Raw genomic sequence first — 20,560 nt, 5'->3', positions numbered from 1 at the left:
CATCGCATTAACTAACATGATCCACTAGCGTTTGAGAGCCACATTATAATATAATGTAATGTAATATAATTTGAATATAGTAATAATTTATAATACTTAATGCTTTCTCTGTTTTAACATCTCACAGGTGCATTGGTGATAGTGTTTGGAATCTGCTGGGCTCCTTTTCACATTGATCGTGTCATGTGGAGCTACATTAATGACTGGACTGCAGAGAACCACCTTGTCTTTGAGTATGTGCATCTTCTCTCTGGTGTCTTCTTCTACTTGAGTTCAGTGGTCAATCCCATCCTCTATAACCTCATGTCTTCACGCTTCAGAGAAATGTTCCGTGAGGTGGTGTGTCAAAAAGACCATCGTCAGCTCTCAATAAGTAAGGTCACATATAGTGTTGTTTCTTCCAGTAGTTAATATGGGGGACATTGTGTCACTTTTGATTTTGATGTTTATGACAGGATATGTCCAAATATGGGAGGTTTATGATGCCCCTATGGTATGTGAAATTTGACCCATGTGTGGTTCCGGGGGTTTATGGGTGTGTTTTTTATGACTGAAATCTGCTTGGTGTGACAAGGTAGTGAATGTTGTGTATGTTATGGTGTGACAAGGAAGTGAATGTTTTTTCAGGCATGTTTTTATTATTGGTGAATAATGTCCACAGATTGGTGAAATTATGAACATTAAGAAATCTGTCATGGATTTGTTTTTCAGATGATGATGCAGCGTCCATTATGTCTGTGGGAGAGAATAAAACGGGGTGAATGAAATTAGGAAATAGCATTGACAAACTTAAAACATGTAAAATAAAAGATATATGAAATAAGATGACATTTATTTTAGTATAACTATTTCTAAAAGTAAGTTTAAACCTTTTAAACACCACATTATATGAGTTAAGAATACAAATGTCTGTCTGATAGTCTCTCAGGAGTGTATAAATAGCCGATCGTGGAATTTTTCTGCGTCGAAGAAATATGTTAGAGTGAATTGTTTTCAGATTACACTGTCACGTCCATAAATAAACAATAGAGATTATATGAAACAAGATGTTAAATTATCAAGTATAAGTATTTTAATCTAATACACAACAAAACACTGACTTACATAGTTAAAACAAAAAATTGTGAATAACAGTTAATATTATTTGAAATGTTAAATTATCAAGCAGTGTTTCCCACACATAGACTAATTTGTGGCGGTGCTCCACAGAATCAACACCGGCCGCCACATATTGCGTTTCGTTTAAAAAAATTTTTTTTTTAACTTAGGGTTAAAATATTTCAGAGATGCTATGTCATCAGAGAGAATTCACTCAATTTTACTATACTGTTCAGTTTATTTAAAAACAAATTTTCATTTAACACCGTTGTATTAGCTGTCTCATTCAAACACAATGCATTGCGTTAAACTGACTTGAAACAGTTGCGATTGGCTTAACTCAATATTTTCATGTTGAAAGAACATGTTTCAGTTAAGTAGACCAAAAATAACATTTGATGCTTGCTCAATTTACTTAAGTAAATGGAGTTGATTCAACACGATTCTTTTCAACCATTTTACTTAATCCATTTGAGTTGAGATTACATAAATGAGTTTAGTTGTGTTAAAATAGCAATATAGAAAACTAGGAAAAGGATTTCCCCTTCCCATCATGCTTTGCACAGGATTGGATAGGGGTGTACATTTTTTATATGTTTTTTCATCATGATAAAAAATTGGGGACTTGTTAATGTTTAATGTTCTTTTATGTTTCTATTTAAAAGAGTTTCTGACATGTTAGTGTTTTTGGAGGCTATATTGGTGAGGTGTAGACCGTGTGCTTGGGGTGAGGACATGCTAAGAACAATTAAAGTGGATTTAATAATAATAAAAACAACTACTTCAGACATGCATTGGATGTAACATAACCGTCTTCTAGCAAATGCCTATGAGTCTTTACGGAGTAAAGATTTTGTAAAAGGTTTTCTTATTAGATAATATTTGTAAAAGTTGTAAAATTGCTGGACGCATTCACTAAATAAAAGAATCAATTAAATAATTGGATTATTTGTTTTAATTTTTGTTTGATATTAATTTTAGCATAATTGAACTTAATAGTTTTGGACAAAATTAAGAATGTTAACCTGATTCTACTAAATGGCATTGAATATAACTTATGTAATAAACTTAAGTCTACTGAAATAAACAATGTTAATTAAATGCCACATAACCCAGTTACGTAGAGCCTGTTGACATAAAAAGTTAAGTAAATCCACCATATTATATTTTTGATTTTCCAACAGAATTTTGACTAAACATTACACGGTCAAAACATATGCCTGAATTGTTCGCAATATATCCATAACATGCACTTAGAAAAGGACAGATAGGATGGAATTTATTTTTGTGCAGACTTTAAGTTAACTTTTACCAAAGATTAAAATGTTAAAGTTCAGTCCCTGAAGCGTTTATTAAATTGTATCTATAGTGAAATTAAAACACAATGTACCGATTGTATATAACCCTACAGAGTCGACTTTTAAACAGTAGTCTAAATTCTGGAAAAAAACACACGTTACGTTTGTAAGATTCATTGAGGTGTGAAAATTGGATCACGGTTAAACAAAAACAAATAAACATATAGCCAGAAACACTGAGATAATGTCGAGTGACAGAAAATAAGAGGCAAAAACTCGATACATTACAATATCATTCTACAAATAGTGGTTTTGCTGTAACACAATGGTCTTTTCAATACATGTTGACACTTACCAATGCTTAAACTCAACTCAAACAGCTTGTCTACTGTTGAAAATATATGGATATAATACACAGCATTCAAAGTTATTAAATCAAGAAAATTCATGTGAATACTGTCGTATATGAACAAATAGAAGATGAAAAGACCTCGAGTTCACTAACATTACATAGGAAGCAGATATCATTTGGTAGTCTGCTGATGAGGGACAAAAACAATTTTTTTTACAAAACATGACCAATTGTGTTTTGTAACATGACAAACATGACAAATTGTGCGTCTGCGACACCTTGACTCGTAATGCGTAACTTAATTGATAGGTTTGTTTTAAATGTAACAGTCGTATGTGTCTCAGAAAAACATCAATACTCACTTTTCATGTTGGGCCTTGTTGTGTCTTGTGACCGCTTCGTAGACAGACCTAAAAGAATATCGCAGTTTAAATTTTTAAATTTTTGTCATTTTCTTATGCTGTATTTGTTCATTAAATCCTATATGAACATGTTTGACAGTGCTCAAAGCGTAGTCTTCGTCTAAAAACTGTGCAAAGGAACAAGATGTAAACGTGTCATCCGCTAGTGGGGAAAAATTATATAAATCACATTATTCCTCAAATGTGATTGCCTCACAATAATGTGGTACAGGCAGTCTAACAAATCTGACAGAATCTATTTACATATTGTAAATGTTTACCACAACTATGGGAGGATCTGGGTGTGTTTTGTTTATGACGACTTAAACTATTTGTATTAATTTTTGTATTTGTATTTTCTTTTTTTTTTATTCCAGAATCTATTTACATATTGTAAATATTTACTCCAACCAACCTATTGCATTTCGTTGCCTTGTACCTGTACTTGTGTAATGACAATAAAGTTGAATCTAATCTAATCTAATCATGGGTGTTTGTATTGTTGTTGTTTGTTTAATTATTAATTTTTTATAATAATTTTTTTGCATAAAGAACTACTTCTTCAGCTCCTGGATGTTAAACACCACGAGGGAAATGATTTGAAATGTAGGTTTGTCAAAAGAAAAAATCATCTGTTATCATGGTTTAGTTGTATTTTAAAACACTGCTTTTCTTAAAAACATTGTATCAGACGTAACTGGCGGTATTATTCTCGTTTCATCGTGTATTAATGATGTATTTATCCGGTTGATATTTTGTAGAAATAAGAAAAGTAAATTTCTAACACAAAATAACCAGTTAATGGCTTTGTGTCAGAACACACCAGGTATGAAGATATGATTGGTTTTAACTTTTTATTCTAACTTTAAAGCTAGATTATCATTTGAGAAAAGTGTAATACAAAACATACAGTCTTTGCTTTTGGGGGATATTTGGAAAACTACCAACAAAAGAGTACAATTAAATATCCACTCAAGACAAACTTTACTTATGCTGCGTCATGGACTACAGAGGCACATCTCGTCTCTGAAAATGTGTGCTGATTTTTGACTAAAATTCTAAAACAATGTGTGCTCTTCAAGTGTAAGGTGTCATCTTTTTCAGAAAAAAGATGGCTTTCAATAAATTACAGTTATTGGCCATTATTGTGTGTGTGGTTGAGTTTGTAAATAGAATTTAAATAGACAAAAATAAAAGAAATGGGAATAAATGTGCTGATTTAGAAAAAAAAAAATCACGAAAAAAAGAAACTAACACTTTAAAGTGGAAAATCTGATTATAATGCATATATAGCCTACAAGTCTTTTTTGTGACACTGGGTTGCACGGTTTTCATTTAGGAAACTTTTTCATGCGCGCGCACATATACAAATAGGCTACATACATAACGTTACATGCTCACGCCCCCACATGCTATGATACGTGAAAGAGTATTCGGCCATCCGTCTCCCAAGTTTCATCAAAAATCATCCCAATCGCCTCTTCTGATGTCTACCGCTTGATTCGCCATGTTATTGTAACAAAAATCTAATATTTTGAAATAAAAATCATACTGATGACATCACTCGACTTCCTTCTTCCAAATTCATGAATATCTATGAAGAAAGGCCCATGGCCTCTTTTCAGTTATCAAAATTTTCTCATTTATCTCATGATTTCATATGAAGCTTTAGTTGAACTCAGTGGTATGACCTACTTTATTGTTGTAAAAATTTAAAAAAATACTTATAGAATAAACAACTTCATTAGTTAGTATACCATGATTGACAAGATGTGGTATGATACCTTGTAGTATACATTTTTGTAAAATGAATTTTTCATGAAAACTGTCACTGGTGTTACTGTCACTGGTGTCACTTTTCTTATGGAAGAACCCTAGTGACACCGGTGACTCCCATTTTATAGATAAACTTTATTCGAAGTAAGATTTAACAGTAAGATTAAACAGATTAAATAAGATTAACAGTAAGATAAAATATGATTACAATTTAAAAGAACTTTTTTCCGTTTTAAAACGTAATTTATTCCTGAATTTTCAGCATCATTACTCCAGTCTTCGGTGTCACATGATCCCTCAGAAATCAAACTAATGATTTGCTGCTCAAGAAAAATTTATTATTATTATCATGGTTGAAAACAGTTGTGCTGCTTAATATTAATTGTGGAAACCTTTTTTCAGGATTCTTTGATAAATAGAACATTCAAAAGAACAGAAGAAGCAGATTTTTTAATGTTATCAGTGTTTCATTGTGTATGTTAACTCACTTTGTGACGTCATCAAATATAATCTACTTTAATGTAAAAAAAAAAGGTTATTTATATTGAGTAACTTACAGTTTTTCACAAGAAATTGGTAATGAAATTAGTCAGTGCTGTAGTTGCTATAGATGCCGCTGTGTCTCGAGACTGAACTGAGTTCGAGTCTTGGCTCACGCACGGTCCTCTTGCTTTCTCAATGTTTCCTGTCTCTCCTCCTTCTGTCCTGTCTTATAGGAGCCAAAAATATAACTTTAAAAGAAATTGGTCAGTTAGAGCGTATATTTCTTCTCCGCCAACGAAAATAGTTCCAAAAGAAGCCAACGCATCAAGTTCCCTTTCGAGAGGTCTCTCCTATTGCGTAAGTAGCTTACGCTATGCGAAAACTCCTTTTCTCAAGAATATTGAAGCCAAATTTTAAAACGCAGTGCAGCTGCACAGCATACACAGATGAACGGCGAGAGCGGTCATTGGCTGTGCTGCGGCAACTGCACGAACCTATGACGGGGCAGCTCAGACGCGTAAACCAATCAGGGCACTTCACGCCCTGACGTGTCAGAGCCCACCAGAATGGGCGTGGCCAAAGGGACTTCAGATTAAATCTCAGGATACTGGGACTTCAGGTTAAAATCGACTGAAGCGATACCTTGATCAAAGCACAAGCACGGCGAGTTACGCAATACTCGTTCCCTCATCTCGGTTGCGTTAGTAAGAGATGTTCCCTTTCAAGAGGTCTCTCCTATTGCGTAAGTATAGCTTACGCTATGGGAACCCCCTTAAAAACGCTGTGCATGCTTAACTTCGCTCTAATATTAGCCCGAGGCAAGATGCCTGAGGCCATAAAGAGTAAAGTATGAACCCAATAAGCCGGTCAGTGACGGGCTTCATAAGAAAAACAAGGAGTGGGCCTAATGAGGGCCAAACCCTAATAATGACATATATAATATATATATGGGAACCGTAGTTCGTGTTAAAAACAGGACCAGATATTTATCGGGCCCAAGTTTTATGGGGGGGTGGTGCTTACACATTTCATATTGAAAGTACCCTTGAATGCAAGCAGGGACTTTTAGGTTATAAAACCTGATAAATGTGGACGGGTGAGGCCCAGCCGGCCGCCGCACAGATATCTTCAATGGGTATTCCACTTGACCAAGCCCAAGACGAGGCCATGCCTCTCGTGGAATGAGCTCTGATACCTAAGGGGCAATGAAGGCCCTTAGATTCATAAGCCAGCGCTATAGCATCAACTATCCAGCGCGATAATCTCTGCTTTGAGACGGTGGGCCCCTTGGTGCGGCCGCCAAAGCACACAAAAAGCTGTTCTGACTGTCTGAATGAGACAGAACGCTCTAGACAAAACTCTGAGAGCCCTGACGGGACAGAGTAAACTCGCGTCTCTTTCGTCCTTTGGTGAGGAAAGAGCTGCTACGGAAATAACCTGTGCTCTGAATGGAGTTGGGAGCACTTTAGGAATATAACCATGTCTTGGCTTAAGGACGGCTCTGGAGTCGTTAGGCCCAAACTCAAGGCAGGACGCGCTTGATGACAGCGCGTGTAAATCGCCCACTCTTTTAACTGAAGCAAGCGCCAGTAAAAGAGCGGTTTTGAGCGAGAGGTGCTTCAGGTCTGCAGACGGGGCACCCTTCAATGCTTCTAGGACCGTGGAGAGGTCCCAGATTTGGACAGAGGGAGGTCGTGGAGGATTCAGCCTTCTTGCCCCTTTAAGGAAGCAGACGACGAGGTCGCTTCTTCCCAGTGATTGTCCGGCCAGAGCGTGGAATGCTATTATGGCTGCCACATATACTTTGAGCGTGGAGGGGGTGTGACCTGCGTCCATGAGCTCTTGTAAAAAGGCGAGTATACTTGGTACCTCGCAAGAGTAGGGGTCCAGGCTCCGTGTAGCGCACCAGCCAGAGAACACCCTCCACATCTGAGCGTAGAGGCGCCTAGTTGAGGGCGCTCTTGCTTCAGTGATGGTTTTCAGCACCCTATCCGGGAGACACCCGGGTACCCGTTGAGGGGCCATACATGAAGGCCCAACAAATCGGGACGGGGATGCCGTTTCCCGTTCGCCTGCGTGAGGAGATCTCTCCTCAGCGGAATTGGCCATGGGACTGTTTTTTTAACAGTTGTGTCAACTGGGAGAACCATAACTGGGTCTTCCAGAGAGGGGCTATTAATAGCACTGCACACTTGCGTTCCCTGATTCGTTCAATGACCTGTGGTAGCATCGTGACCGGAGGACATGCATATAGAGGGCGGCTCGGCCATTCGTGGGCAAGCTCGTCCCTGTTCTTTGAGAAAAATATTCGGCAATGAGCCTTGTCTTCTGAGGCGAAGAGGTCGACCTCTGCCTCGCCGAAGATGCTCCATATTAGCTGAACCGTTAGAGGGTGGAGAGACCATTCCCCTGGGGGAACGTTGTCTCTGGACAGCATATCCGCACTTTGGTTCAGAATGCCTGGCACAAGCGCTGCTTTCAGCGAGCGCAGGTTGTGCTGAGTCCATGGAATGAGAATCCTGGCCATGGCGTGCAGGTTGTTCGACCTGATGCTGCCCTGGCGATTTACGTAAGACACCACTGCCATGTTGTCCGTTCGGACCAGGACGTGGTAGCCTTTCAAATATTGGAGAAAGGCTTTCAGTGATAGAGCAACCGCTCTCATCTCTAGACAGTTTATGTGTAGGCGATTCTCCGGGCTTGACCAAAGGCCAGAGACGGGCCTGCCCTCGTAGAGGGCTCCCCAACCTAGGTTGGAGGTGTCTGTCAAGATCACTTTTCTCCTCGAAACCACACCCAAACTCACGCCAGACTGGTACCAGTTGATAGCTTTCCAGGGAGCCAGGGCTTTGATGCAGCCGTGACTCGCTCTGATTAGTAAGTGGCCAGATCGCCATGCATGAGCTGGGACACAGGGTTTTAGCCAGTGCTGGAGAGAACGCATGTGCAGTAGTCCGAGCTGGAGTACAGCTGATGCTGAGGCCATGAGATCCAACATCCTCTGAGATCTTTTGAGGGGAGCGCGGGCGCCCACTCTGAAGATGCCGCTAGGCGTCGAATGGAGAGCACGCACTCTGAAGAGAGGCACGCCTTAATTTGTATAGAGTCTATCACTATACCCAGAAAATAAATATTCTGGCTCTTGGAAATGTTGATCCTGAGACCCAGGCATTCTAGATGGCTGAGGTGCCAGGATCTGTGATTTATCAACTGTGCCTCAGATTGAGCTATAACCAGCCAATCGTTGAGGTAGTTTAGTACTCGCACTCCCCGCTGTCTCAGGGGGGGTAAGTGCCGCATCCATACACTTCGTAATGTACGAGGTGCCAGCGATAGGCCGAACGGTAGTACTGTGTGCTGGTAAGCCTGCTCCTCAAGGCGAATCTCAGAAATGGCCTGTGATGAGGCGATGTTTGGATATGAAAAAGTATATTTCAGATCCACTGAGAAAAAACAATCCCCCGGGCAAATTTGCACGAGGATTTGTTTGGTTGTCAGCATTCTGAACAGGCGCTTCATCCGCGCTTGTTCAGGTGTCTGATATCTAGGATGGGCCGCCATCCTGCTGTGAGATAGGGACCCAGTCGTCCGGCCGTCTTGAGCTTGAACAGCGCTCATGAGCGGGGGCGCGAGCTTACAGAGGGCACACCCGTTATCACATCTCCAGCGTGAGCTAGAGGGAAAACTGATGTAGGAACAGTTTTAATGTGTAGAGGTGCGTACTTTACAGTGGGCACACAATCTACGTTTATTGTCTCTCCCACGCTGTCTGGGGGGGGAGAGTTAATACAGTGTTGGCAGTGTTTGTGTGTAGGGGTGCATACATCACAGTAGGCACACGTGCTACGTTTATTAAACTTCCAGCCTGAGCCGGGGCAAAGATTGAAACTGTGGGAACAGTGCTTGTGTGTAGTGGTGCATACATCACAGTAGGCACATGCGCTACATTTATTAAACTTCCAGCGTGAGCTGGAGGAAAGTTTGAGACTGTGGAAACAGTGTTTGTGTGTAGGGGTGCATACATCACAGTAGGCACACGCGCTACGTTTATTAACCTTCAAGCCTGAGCCGGGGGAAAGATTGAAACTGTGGGAACAGTGCTTGTGTGTAGGAGTGCATACATCACAGTAGGCAGGCACATGCGCTACGTTTATTAAACTTCCAGCATGAGCTGGGGAAAAGTTTGAAACTGTGGGAACAGTGCTTGTGTGTAGGGGTGCGTACTTCGTAGTGGGCACGTAACCTACATATGACACAGACAGAAAAAAGCTCTTTTTGTGCTTTATTTGCGTCGCCGTAAAACCGGTGTTTGTTTGCAGGTGAGTGTGTTTTGTAACAGGCCCATTGACTGCAACATCGACATTTCCAGCCACCTGAGAAGAGGGGACTGGGGAATGTGGAACAGCTTATGTTTGCAGGGGAGCATATATTGCTGGAATTACATGGGAGGCGGGGTCAAAGTTGAGCCCGACCGCCAAAGAGAGTGAGTCACGCGGGGGCGGGGCCGGTGTGAGCTCGTTCACTTTGGTGAAAAGATTCAGAACAGCCGAAATTCGAACTCGGGTCTCTGGTGCGAAAGTCTCAGATTCCACCACTGAGCCGAAGGGATGTGAATAAGCACAGGAGAATAAAGTCTGTCTCTGTAAAAAGTGAGTCACTCGGGGGCAGGGCCGGCGTGGGCTCATATGTTTAAACGCTCATAAATACTCGAGCCCTGCCATGTGAACGGGAGGGCACGAGGCGCAGGTTCGCTTTCTGTACGTAAGAAAGCTGGCCGCGAGCTCAGAGAAGAGAACAGCATAATTTTTTCTGCCGCCAGAGCCGGGATTTGCATTTGCAACAACGCCTCAAATTTGCTCTTTTAGAAAAAGTGTGACGCAACGGCGAACACACTAATGCGTTAAAAGGATATATTGCGCTGGATGGCACAGCAGTACAGCGGCTGAAGGCGGCGTCCAGTTGGAAAACCAGGAATGCCGGCGTCCTCAGAACTGCAAGGCAGGTGGCTTGTTCCACTGAAGGCTTTTCGACGGCGGCGAGAAAGCTTCTTATCCGGAGATCAGCGAAGTGGTGATTCGCTGAAGGAGATTTAATCTGAAGTCCCTTTGGACACGCCCATTCTGGCGGGCTCTGACGCGTCAGGGCGCGAAGTGCCCTGATTGGTTTACGCGTCTGAGCTGCCCCGTCATAGGTTCGTGCAGTTGCCGCAGCACAGCCAATGACCGCTCTCGCCGTTCATCTGTGTATGCTGTGCAGCTGCACTGCGTTTTAAAATTTGGCTTCAATATTCTCGAGAAAAGGAGTTTTCCCATAGCGTAAGCTACTTACGCAATAGGAGAGACCTCTCGAAAGGGAACTTGATGCGTTGGCTTCTTTTGGAACTATTTTCGTTGGCGGAGAAGAAATATACGCACTAACTGACCAATTTCTTTTAAAGTTATATATTTGGCTTCTATAAGACAGGACAGAAAGAGGAGAGACAGGAAACATTGAGAAAGCAAGAGGACCGTGAGCCAAGAATCGAACTCAGTTCAGTCTCGAGACACAGCGGCATCTATAGCAACTACAGCACTGACTACTTTCATTACCAATTTCTTTGTGAAAAACTGTAAGTTACTCAATATAAATAACTCTTTTTTTTCTTTTTTTACATTAAAGTAGATTATATTTGATGACGTCACAAAGTGAGTTAACAAACACAATGAAACACTGATAACATTCAAAAATCTGCTTCTTCAAAAAATTCAGCAATGCAAGAAAATATGTTTTATATGAGATTTGAAATTATACTGTTTTGTAATCTAGTTTTTCAAATAATTTGGGGCCAGAAAGATTTTTTGTTGTTGTTGTTGTTGAAAGAAATGAATAGCCTACATTTATTCAACAAGGATGCATTAAACTGATCAAAAGTCAGTATAGGAATAATGTTAGGAAAATATTTTTATTTTTAATAAATTCTGTTCTTTTGAATGTTCTATTTATCAAAGAATCCTGAAAAAAGGTTTCCACAATAAATATTAAGCAGCACAACTGTTTTCAACCATGATAATAATAATACATTTTTCTTGAACTGCAAATCATCATAGTTTGATTTCTGAGGGATCATGTGACACCGAAGACTGGAGTAATGATGCTGAAAATTCAGGAATAAATTACATTTTAAAACGGAAAAAAGTTCTTTTAAATTGTAATCATATTTTATCTTACTGTTAATCTTATTTAATCTGTTTAATCTTACTGTTTTTACTGCATTTTTTATCAAACTATAATGCAGCCTTGGTGAACATAAGAGACTTCTTTCAAAAACAGAAAAAATAATAACTCATTGCTCTTCACTAACTTTAGTAACTTTAATTAGAATAATCAATATTTAATTCATACAGTGAAGACTATGCAATGTTATTTAACATTTCATTATGTTATACAATTTTTGTAGTTCTGTATTTCTAACCTGAACCCTCCCTAAAAAAGATATTTATTTCATTACTGTTCATTATCTTTGTCATATTGTATTTATTTGTGCTATTGCTGGTAGTTTATTTATTCTTATTGTATTACTGATTGTTTACTTGTCTTTTAAAATGTTTGAACTTTATATTAGTTAGGCAAATAGTTTATGTTGTGGTATAAAATTGGAAGTCAAAAATGGTAAAATGGTGTCATTACAATGTTATTTATTAAAATATAAGACAATTTCCATTTAATATAGACATCAACAGCTGTATTGCTGTCTGTAATATTAGCCTTCATTCATAGTACTTAGTAAAAAGATGGCATTAAACAAAGAAATATAATATTTATATATACATATTAGTGCTGACAATCGATTAAAGAATTTTACTAATTAATCACACATTTTTCTGTAATTAATTGCAACTAACATTTAAAGTTTTTTCTATATTTTTGTATTGACAATTTCACATTTAATCTCCAAAATAATGTAGAAACAACAAAGAGAGTATATTTTAAAGATTTTATCTAACAGGTAAGAAATGTCCATAAATTAAATAAAGTTCTAACAATTCACAGTCTTCACTGCATCATTTATAAATTAAATATAGATACATTTTTATTAAAGCTACAAAAGTTATTCAGTTGAAAGCAGTGAGGGATTTTCTATTTTTCTTTTGTTCTTTGATCAACATGATAGACAGCAGCAGTTTTATTACACTGCTGTCGCTTTAAGACCTGCCGCACGACACGAATTTGACAACTCTCTATGTTCATTTAACTCTTTAACTCATTTAAGACTGTGCATACAAGGATACTTGACAAAACAATACAAGGTTTTTATTTAACACCGTGGCTAGACTAACAAATAAACAGATGTCACCCGAACAAAATATCCCGTTACAGTTCAGTAGTAATGATTTCATGAACTTCTTCACTGAGAAAATAGAAAGCATCAGAACCACAATTGTAAACGTTCAATCTTCAATCACGCCTTATAATTCAGCTTCAATTATCACCCCGCAAGAACAATTACAGTGCTTTACAACTATAGAACAAAAAGAGTTAAATAAACGTATCACTTCATCTAAAACAACAACATGTTTATTAGATCCTATACCAACTAAACTACTGAAAGAAGTGTTACCTGTAGTGGAAGATCCTCTCATCAATATTATTAACTCGTCTTTATCTTTAGGTCATGTTCCAAGAACATTTAAACTGGCAGTTATAAAACCTCTCATTAAGAAACCACAATTAGATCATAATAATCTAGCAAATTATAGACCCATTTCAAATCTTCCATTTATGTCTAAAATATTAGAAAAAGTGGTGTCCGCTCAACTGGGCTCTTTCTTGCAACAAAATGATATCTATGAAAAGTTTCAGTCTGGATTCAGACCGCATCATAGCACTGAAACTGCGCTTGTTAAAATCACAAATGATTTACTTTTAGCTTCTGACCAAGGCTGTATCTCAATACTAGTTTTACTTGATCTTAGTGCTGCGTTCGATACTATAGATCATACATTACTCTTAGATCGACTACAAAGGACAAGCACTAAGCTGGTTCAAATCATACCTATCTGACCGCTACCATTTTGTCTATTTAAATGGAGAAAAATCGATCATAACTCCAGTAAACTATGGAGTGCCGCAGGGATCTGTGTTAGGCCCTCTGTTATTTTCAATATATATGATGCCACTTGGAAATATTATAAGGAAACATGGAATTAGTTTCCATTGTTATGCTGATGACACTCAAATATATATTTCATCACGGCCAGATGAAAACGCTAAATTTTCCAAATTGACAGAGTGTGTTAAAGATATAAAAGATTGGATGACGCGTAATTTTCTTTTATTAAATCCAGACAAGACAGAGGTAATACTTATCGGTTCAAAAAACCGCCCACAAAACCTCGCACAATACAACTTTAACAATAACATCATAGGATGTCCTGTTACTTTATCCTCTACACAGTAAAAGACCTGGGTGTTATACTCGATTGCAACCTGTCTTTTGAAAATCATATTTCATATGTTACAAAAACAGCCTTTTTCCACCTTAGAAACATTGCTAAGCTACGTAATATGCTATCAGTTTCTGATGCAGAAAAGTTAGTTCATGCATTCATGACCTCGAGACTGGATTACTGTAATGCTTTATTAGCTGGTTGTCCTGCATCCTCAATAATCAAGCTACAGTTAGTCCAAAACGCCGCCGCTAGAGTTCTTACGAGATCAAGAAAATATGATCATATAACACCGATTTTATCATCACTGCATTGGTTACCTATAAAGCTCCGTATTAATTATAAGATATTGCTACTGACTTATAAAGCCCTAAACGGCTTAGCTTCAGTCTATTTAACGGATCTTCTGTCGCCCTATAATCCATCGCGCTCTTTAAGATCACTAAATTCAAGGCTTTTGGTCATACCTAGGATATCCAGAACCACCAAAGGAGGGAGAGCATTTTCACATTTGGCTCCAAAACTCTGGAATAGTCTTCCTGATACTGTTCGTTGCTCAGACTCGCTCTCCCAGTTTAAAACTAGATTAAAGTCGCATCTCTTCAGCCAGGCATTCATATAATCCTATAGTTCAAACTACAATCCGGCCTCTAGCTCATAAATGCCAGAGGAGAACTGGCCCCCGACTGAGCCTGGGTTCTCCCAAGGTTTTTTTTCTCCATTAGGTCACCTGATGGAGTTTTAGGACACCATTAGGTCACTTGATGGAGTTTTTCGGTTCCTTGCCACTGTTGCCTTTGGCTTGCTCAGTTGGGGATATTTTGGGGATATTTAATTAAATTTTATCAATCAATAAATTCCTCTTGAAAAAACAACAACTTTGTTGTATTATTTTAATTTAATACTGTGAAGCTGCTTTGATACAATCTGTATTGTGAAAAGCGCTATACAAATAAACTTGACTTGACTTGACTTGACAAAACGGGCATAATTTTGTGTCTTTTTGTCCGTCCAAGCGTGAAAGAGAACCAGCGTGCGGTCTCAAGAGGATTCCTGTGTGTGTGTGTGTGTGTGTGTGTGTGTGTGTGTGTGTGTGTGTGTGTGTGTGTGTGTGTGTGTGTGTGTGTGTGTGTGTGTGTGTGTGTCACACAGACGGGAGATTCACAGACATGCGAGTCAGTAACGCACTGCGTTCTCTTTTGTGTATTGTCGTGCTTGAATGGTTTAAAAGCATTTGCATGAATAAGAGTGTAAACATTATGTAACAATAGCTAAAGGATGATGGGGGGAAATGGATGCTGCGTTAATTGCATGTAATATATTAACACGTTAAACTGAAAAAAATAAATGCATGCGTTAACATTAATTTTGACAACCCTAATAAATATTTAAAAAAATAGAATAAAATATTTAAAATATATACCCTCTTTATGTTGTTTCTACATTAATTTGGAGATTCGATGTATAACAAAATAAAAAATATATTACAAATTTTAAAGTTAGGTGTGATTAATCACAGAAAAATGTGCAACAAAACAGTCTCAGTAGCTAACATACCTTTGTATTGACATGTGAACACACACTAGCAGTTTGGGATATGCAAAACTACTATTTTAAATAAACATGGGTTATCTGAATGGCCAATCTATGGAGTCAATATAGGGCCATATATATCTGCAAAATAAAACAATGTTTTGCAAACAAAAAAAAATGTTTTGCAAAAAAAAAAATGTTTTGCAAATAAAAATAAGAGTATTGAGAATTTTTTTTGCTTTTTTGCAAGTAAAAAAAAAATTATTGCAAAAGAAAAGTTAACCACTGAGAGAAAAAATAAAGTTTAGCAAAGTAAAACTTCAGCAGCATTGACTTTGCAACACATATTTCCCTTTGCGCCGCTCCTTTAAATCCGCGTTTCAGTCATCTGTGCCTCTGCGGCGCAAGCTTTCCTTTGCGCTTCATTTTTCTTTGCGCCTCGCTTTGTGTCCCTGATTTGACGTGGGGGGAGGGGTCAAGAGGTTGGGGTGTGTACAAGGGACGAAGGCGCGTCCCTCTCGTAACGTCATCAGCGCGAGCCCCAGACTATTATTGTCAATAATACATACGTGATCCATCACCCGGGCTGCGTTCCAGTCCAAAATTGTCATGCCCTTCACTCGCTAACTTCCCTCCGTCTCGTTCACTCGGATGTACGTCATTGCGAGTGCTCACTACTGGCGGAAACTGCAATGGGCTGAAATGGAACGTCCTAAGCCCTTGATCACTTGGAATCAGCTGTGGAGTTGATTTATTATTTACATTTTGTTTCCCTTTAAGAATTTGTTTAATGCAGCATCCAAATGTTTATAGGTGTGTTTGGGTTGTTTTAAATTAAAAATATATATTATTAATATATCATAAGAGTTGTCTGTTGTGGTGGTGGTGATTAGATGAGATATGTGGTGACGTCACAATCTTACTGCATTGTGGGACATATAGGTGCCTGAAGTGTACATTGAAGCAGACTCGCTCCCTCGGTCAAAATCGAGGGAACGAGGGTCTGTCCATATAAACTTCCCTCGTCCACTTCACGAAGTGGAACGCACTTCAAAATGGCGGCAGGGATTCCCCCAAGGGGAAGTGCTTAGGGAAGTTCGCAAGTGCGTGTCTAAAAGTGGACTGGAACGCAGCCTCACATGTCTCTGCTCCGCCATTTCGATCGATCCAGTCGGTCTGGGGCTCGCGCTGATGACGTTACGAGAGGGACGCGCCTTCGTCCCTTGTACACACCCCAACCTCTTGACCCCTCCCCCCACGTCAAATCAGGGACACAAAGCGAGGCGCAAAGAAAAATGAAGCGCAAAGGAAAGCTTGCGCCGCAGAGGCACAGATGACTGAAACGCGGATTTAAAGGAGCGGCGCAAAGGGAAATATGTGTTGCAAAGTCAATGCTGCTGAAGTTTTACTTTGCTAAACTTTATTTTTTCTCTCAGTGGTTAACTTTTCTTTTGCAATAATTTTTTTTTTACTTGCAAAAAAGCAAAAAAAAATCTCAATACTCTTATTTTTATTTGCAAAACATTTTTTTTTTTTGCAAAACATTTTTTTTTTTTGCAAAACATTTTTTTTTTTTGCAAAACATTGTTTTATTTTGCAGATATATATGGCCCTATATTGACTCCATACCAATCGATTAGTCAGCCTTAAAGAGGCTACATGAGCATACTGACACCAGAGAATGTCTAATATGGCGAGAAGTTTCACTCTCACTACACTTCCGGCTTCTGAACTGGTTGCAGTTCCACTCTGATTCCATATGAGGGCGCTCACAGGACGAGTGCAGAATGAATGGAGGTCAATGGCGGTATACCCCTCAAAATCCACTTTTCTCAGGATATAATTTTTTGTCTAGTAATTTGAATGTTGTATTCGAAAGGAGATGCAAAGAAATTACACATTGCTGGGTGTTAGATTTTTTAGAGTCACTTATTTGATTTAAAAAAGTCTTTCAAAATGTCAATGACGTCAGAATGCTGACGTCATTAGCAGAATGCTAGCGTGTTATGGGCAACAACAACTCAACCTGTAAGAAATCAAAACGACATAAGTACTCGTTCATTCAACTTTCGACCTAAAACCCATGTTGAACTTGCAAAATCTACAATCACATCTGAGATTTCTCAACGGCAATCGGGTGAAAGAGACAAATTTAGCCGTCTAGCCCCATTGACTCCCATTCATTTTGCACTCATGGCGAGCGCCCCCAGTGGAACTCTGGTGGTACTACAACCAAAATTCGGTACAATAGGGCTTAATAGGGAGTGGACAGGCTCTCCGTAGACGGGCTCTGCTGACACCTTGTCAGCTCACAGTGGGTGCACCTATTCGGTTGTTAAGTCGTGACGTAACCAATACTCTTTCCGGGTCCAAAGTCCAGGTCCTCTCTACCTACCTACCGCTTTCGCTAGTGTTTTGGTTATTATTGAGTGTTTTTACAATGCCGCAGTGCTGTGTCCCGTGTCCCGAGCTAACTCACTTCAACCTCGTAAATCTTCTTTTTCATTGATGCCTGGACTCTACCCTTAATTATGCCACCTGAGTGATGAGCTACACTAACCACTCTGTTGGTGTTAAAGGAATTTAAACCCTTTTTGACCGCCAAGGGTGCCTCACTAAGAAGGACGTGATCGTAAATAAATTTACAGGTTCCACCGTTGTTATTTCTGGACGAGAGGAGCGCTTGGACCCAAAACGTCACGCGTGACGTCAGACTTAACAATCGGATAAGCCTGTATCCTATTTTTCCTATTTTCTGACGGGTCGGATTTTTCGCGCGCTGTCTGCGGATGTGACGTCAAGCGCGTTCATGTTAAACGTTTCAGATCACTCTGCCACCACCGCTAGCTAGTCAGCAAACAAACTTAGTTTCTCAAACAATATATGTATTTGACTGTTCTTACCTCTGTAAACATAATGTTGACTTCTTTGCAGCGGATGACTTGTGAAGTGTGCACGTACGAGAGCGAGCAGAAAGGAAGAGCAGTTCCGTTTTTTGGCCACAGGTGTCAGTCGCGAGTTTAAATTTCAGAAAATCGCATGTAGCCTCTTTAAAATTTACCGTTCGCAAAGACCCGCCCCCTTTAGTTCCTGTTGCTTCAGGCTTGTTCGACTTCATGCAGCTCTGCGCAGACCGATCGGCGGCTGACTTAAAGCAGTGCATGCCGGTTAGAAATTTTGTCCGACTTGAAACAGCGCCGACGCCACGTGACTGTGACGTATGCCATCAAAGTACCGCGAGAGCAAATCGAGAGTAGCCGGAGAACTCAGCCAGCGCAGCTTCTCAAGAGCGGCTGCACTGGGCTGCACGTGGGCTGATGACGACACAGCTGTTCCACGATTGGCCGGATTCACCGCATGACAACGATCACGTGTGTTTCGTGTTTATTCGAACACCTTTAGTTCCTCTAAAGCTCTCAAATCAGTTTATTATAACAGTGAACACTCTTTTCATGTCGTTGTCATGTTATATTGTGTCATGTTTATCAAATTAAAACTGCTTAAAAAACGTAGACTCCACTTCATTGATAGTAGCTAAATGTTGAACTTTATTCTTGTTCAAACAGACGCTGTATGAAGCAGTACATAAAGTATTGAATGAAAATGTCTCTGAAACATCTGTGTATTATTTGGCAAATATTGCATTTATTTCACTGCAGCTGTGGTAAAGTATGCAAACAACACGTGAGCTGTCACTACGGGAACCAGAAAGTGTCCGACTTCACGTCTCCGTTTGCAGCTCCTCCCCGCCTGCACGCGGCTACTCTCGCCGATCGGTTACATCCAGCCGCAGCCGATGTCGAACACACCTATTGTCTGACAAGCCACGCCGCTCTCACGACACACCATGATGTAATGTGCCTGACAGATCGCTGTGTAGAGCCTCAGTTAAAGCTGCTCGTGAACCTTCTAGTTAATTTACAGCATCAAATAAACATGAATGAACACAAGAAGGAATGTTGTTTATTGCGGAAAGACATCAGTACACACCGTTTTTCAAGTTCAAATCCTCCAACGTTAATCTACTAATTCTCCTGACTGCTTTGTCGGACAAAAATGGCGGATTCACCGGATGGCGGATTATGATTGATCAGATCACCTGTCAATCAAACTCCCTGCGAAGGGTCTATCAGAGCCAGATTAGATGTTTTTTTAAGTAGGGTATTCAGACTGGACATGTTATTGTGCTCAGAAACAATTGGCTAATATTTTTCCATTTTGATATTTAGCCGATTCACAGAAATCGAGCACACATTTCGAATGTATGCATATGGCTATATGTTTTTGTATTTATTCAGTCACACCCACCCTTTGTCACTGGACTGGGACTCCTTCACTGGTTTCGCAGGGGCTTTCTCTTTCTTCTTCAAGTACTCTTTCAGCTTTTCAGCCCGGTCTAAATATTCGGCACATTTGGCCCGGATACTTTGTTTGGCCTTATCACCCTGTGCTTCATCTTTGTAAAAAAAAAAAAAAAAAGATTAAAAAAGCCTTCCCTGTTGTGATGTATTCTGCTAAACATACTGATAAATTAGAATGTGTACCTATAAAGTAACAATCAAACTATTACAGTCTGGACACAAACAAATAATATGACAGGAATAATATAGTTTTTCCAAAGCTAAAATCATTCTTCTTGATGGATGATATTTAATTTCTGCTGCATACTCACATTTGACAACATGTAGGAAATATTGAACTGCATGCTGATATAAACGCAGAGCCTCTTCATAGTTTTCGGCCTTATCCTCCTGAGATGCCTTACTGGCCAGATCTATAGCTTTCTGTGTGGGAAATATCATAGCATTGTTTCAGAATGGGTTTGAGGGGGAAAATGCATTGTGGCTGTTAATGAATGAACGCAGTTTTATTGTCTTAACATTGAATGTATGGAGGATTTCCATTATGGTTATATGAAAGCACATAAATTAGACACTTCAGCAAACCCTCATTCTCAAACCAAAAAATGCTTTCAAATGTGGCATCAGTCCTCCAAGAAAAACTATAATGCTTAGGAATTCACCAGAACAATGAGTCTAAAATTAATAGGCGTGTAGGTGCTAGTAAGAGATGAGCGATCATTTCGCCATGTTTACTACAAAATCATTGCTTTCAAATGTATGAATCTACAAATCGTTCAAGACTCAGTATTTAACTTAATTAAATCTGTAAGTTAACATCCTTGCTGTCAGT

At 39.4% G+C, this 20,560-nt stretch overlaps 1 protein-coding gene across 3 annotated transcripts; it reads right to left on the bottom strand.

The window, feature by feature from the left end:
- Positions 1-692: 692 nt before the first annotated feature.
- On the bottom strand, positions 693-20,215 carry LOC309501684 (vacuolar protein sorting-associated protein 4B-like). 3 transcript variants are annotated; one of them, XM_082173855.1, is made up of 4 exons: positions 20,040-20,193; positions 19,676-19,823; positions 3,111-3,158; positions 693-735 (listed from the first exon to the last, which is right to left on the bottom strand). In XM_082173855.1, exons 1-4 carry the CDS (start codon positions 20,167-20,169, stop codon positions 708-710), a joined length of 354 nt encoding a protein of 117 aa, XP_082029981.1. In that variant the 5' UTR covers positions 20,170-20,193; the 3' UTR covers positions 693-707. The 3 variants fall into 3 exon arrangements, 2 of the variants coding, with proteins under 2 accessions (XP_082029981.1, XP_082029982.1); XR_014206968.1 differs by having other exon boundaries at positions 721-735; positions 2,752-3,158; positions 20,040-20,215; XM_082173856.1 differs by lacking the exon at positions 3,111-3,158.
- Positions 20,216-20,560: the final 345 nt, after the last annotated feature.

This window comes from Leuciscus leuciscus (assembly GCF_965113295.1).
Source record: "Leuciscus leuciscus genome assembly, chromosome: 6".
NCBI lineage: Eukaryota > Metazoa > Chordata > Actinopteri > Cypriniformes > Leuciscidae > Leuciscus > Leuciscus leuciscus.
This window is presented reverse-complemented; position numbering and strand designations above follow the sequence as displayed.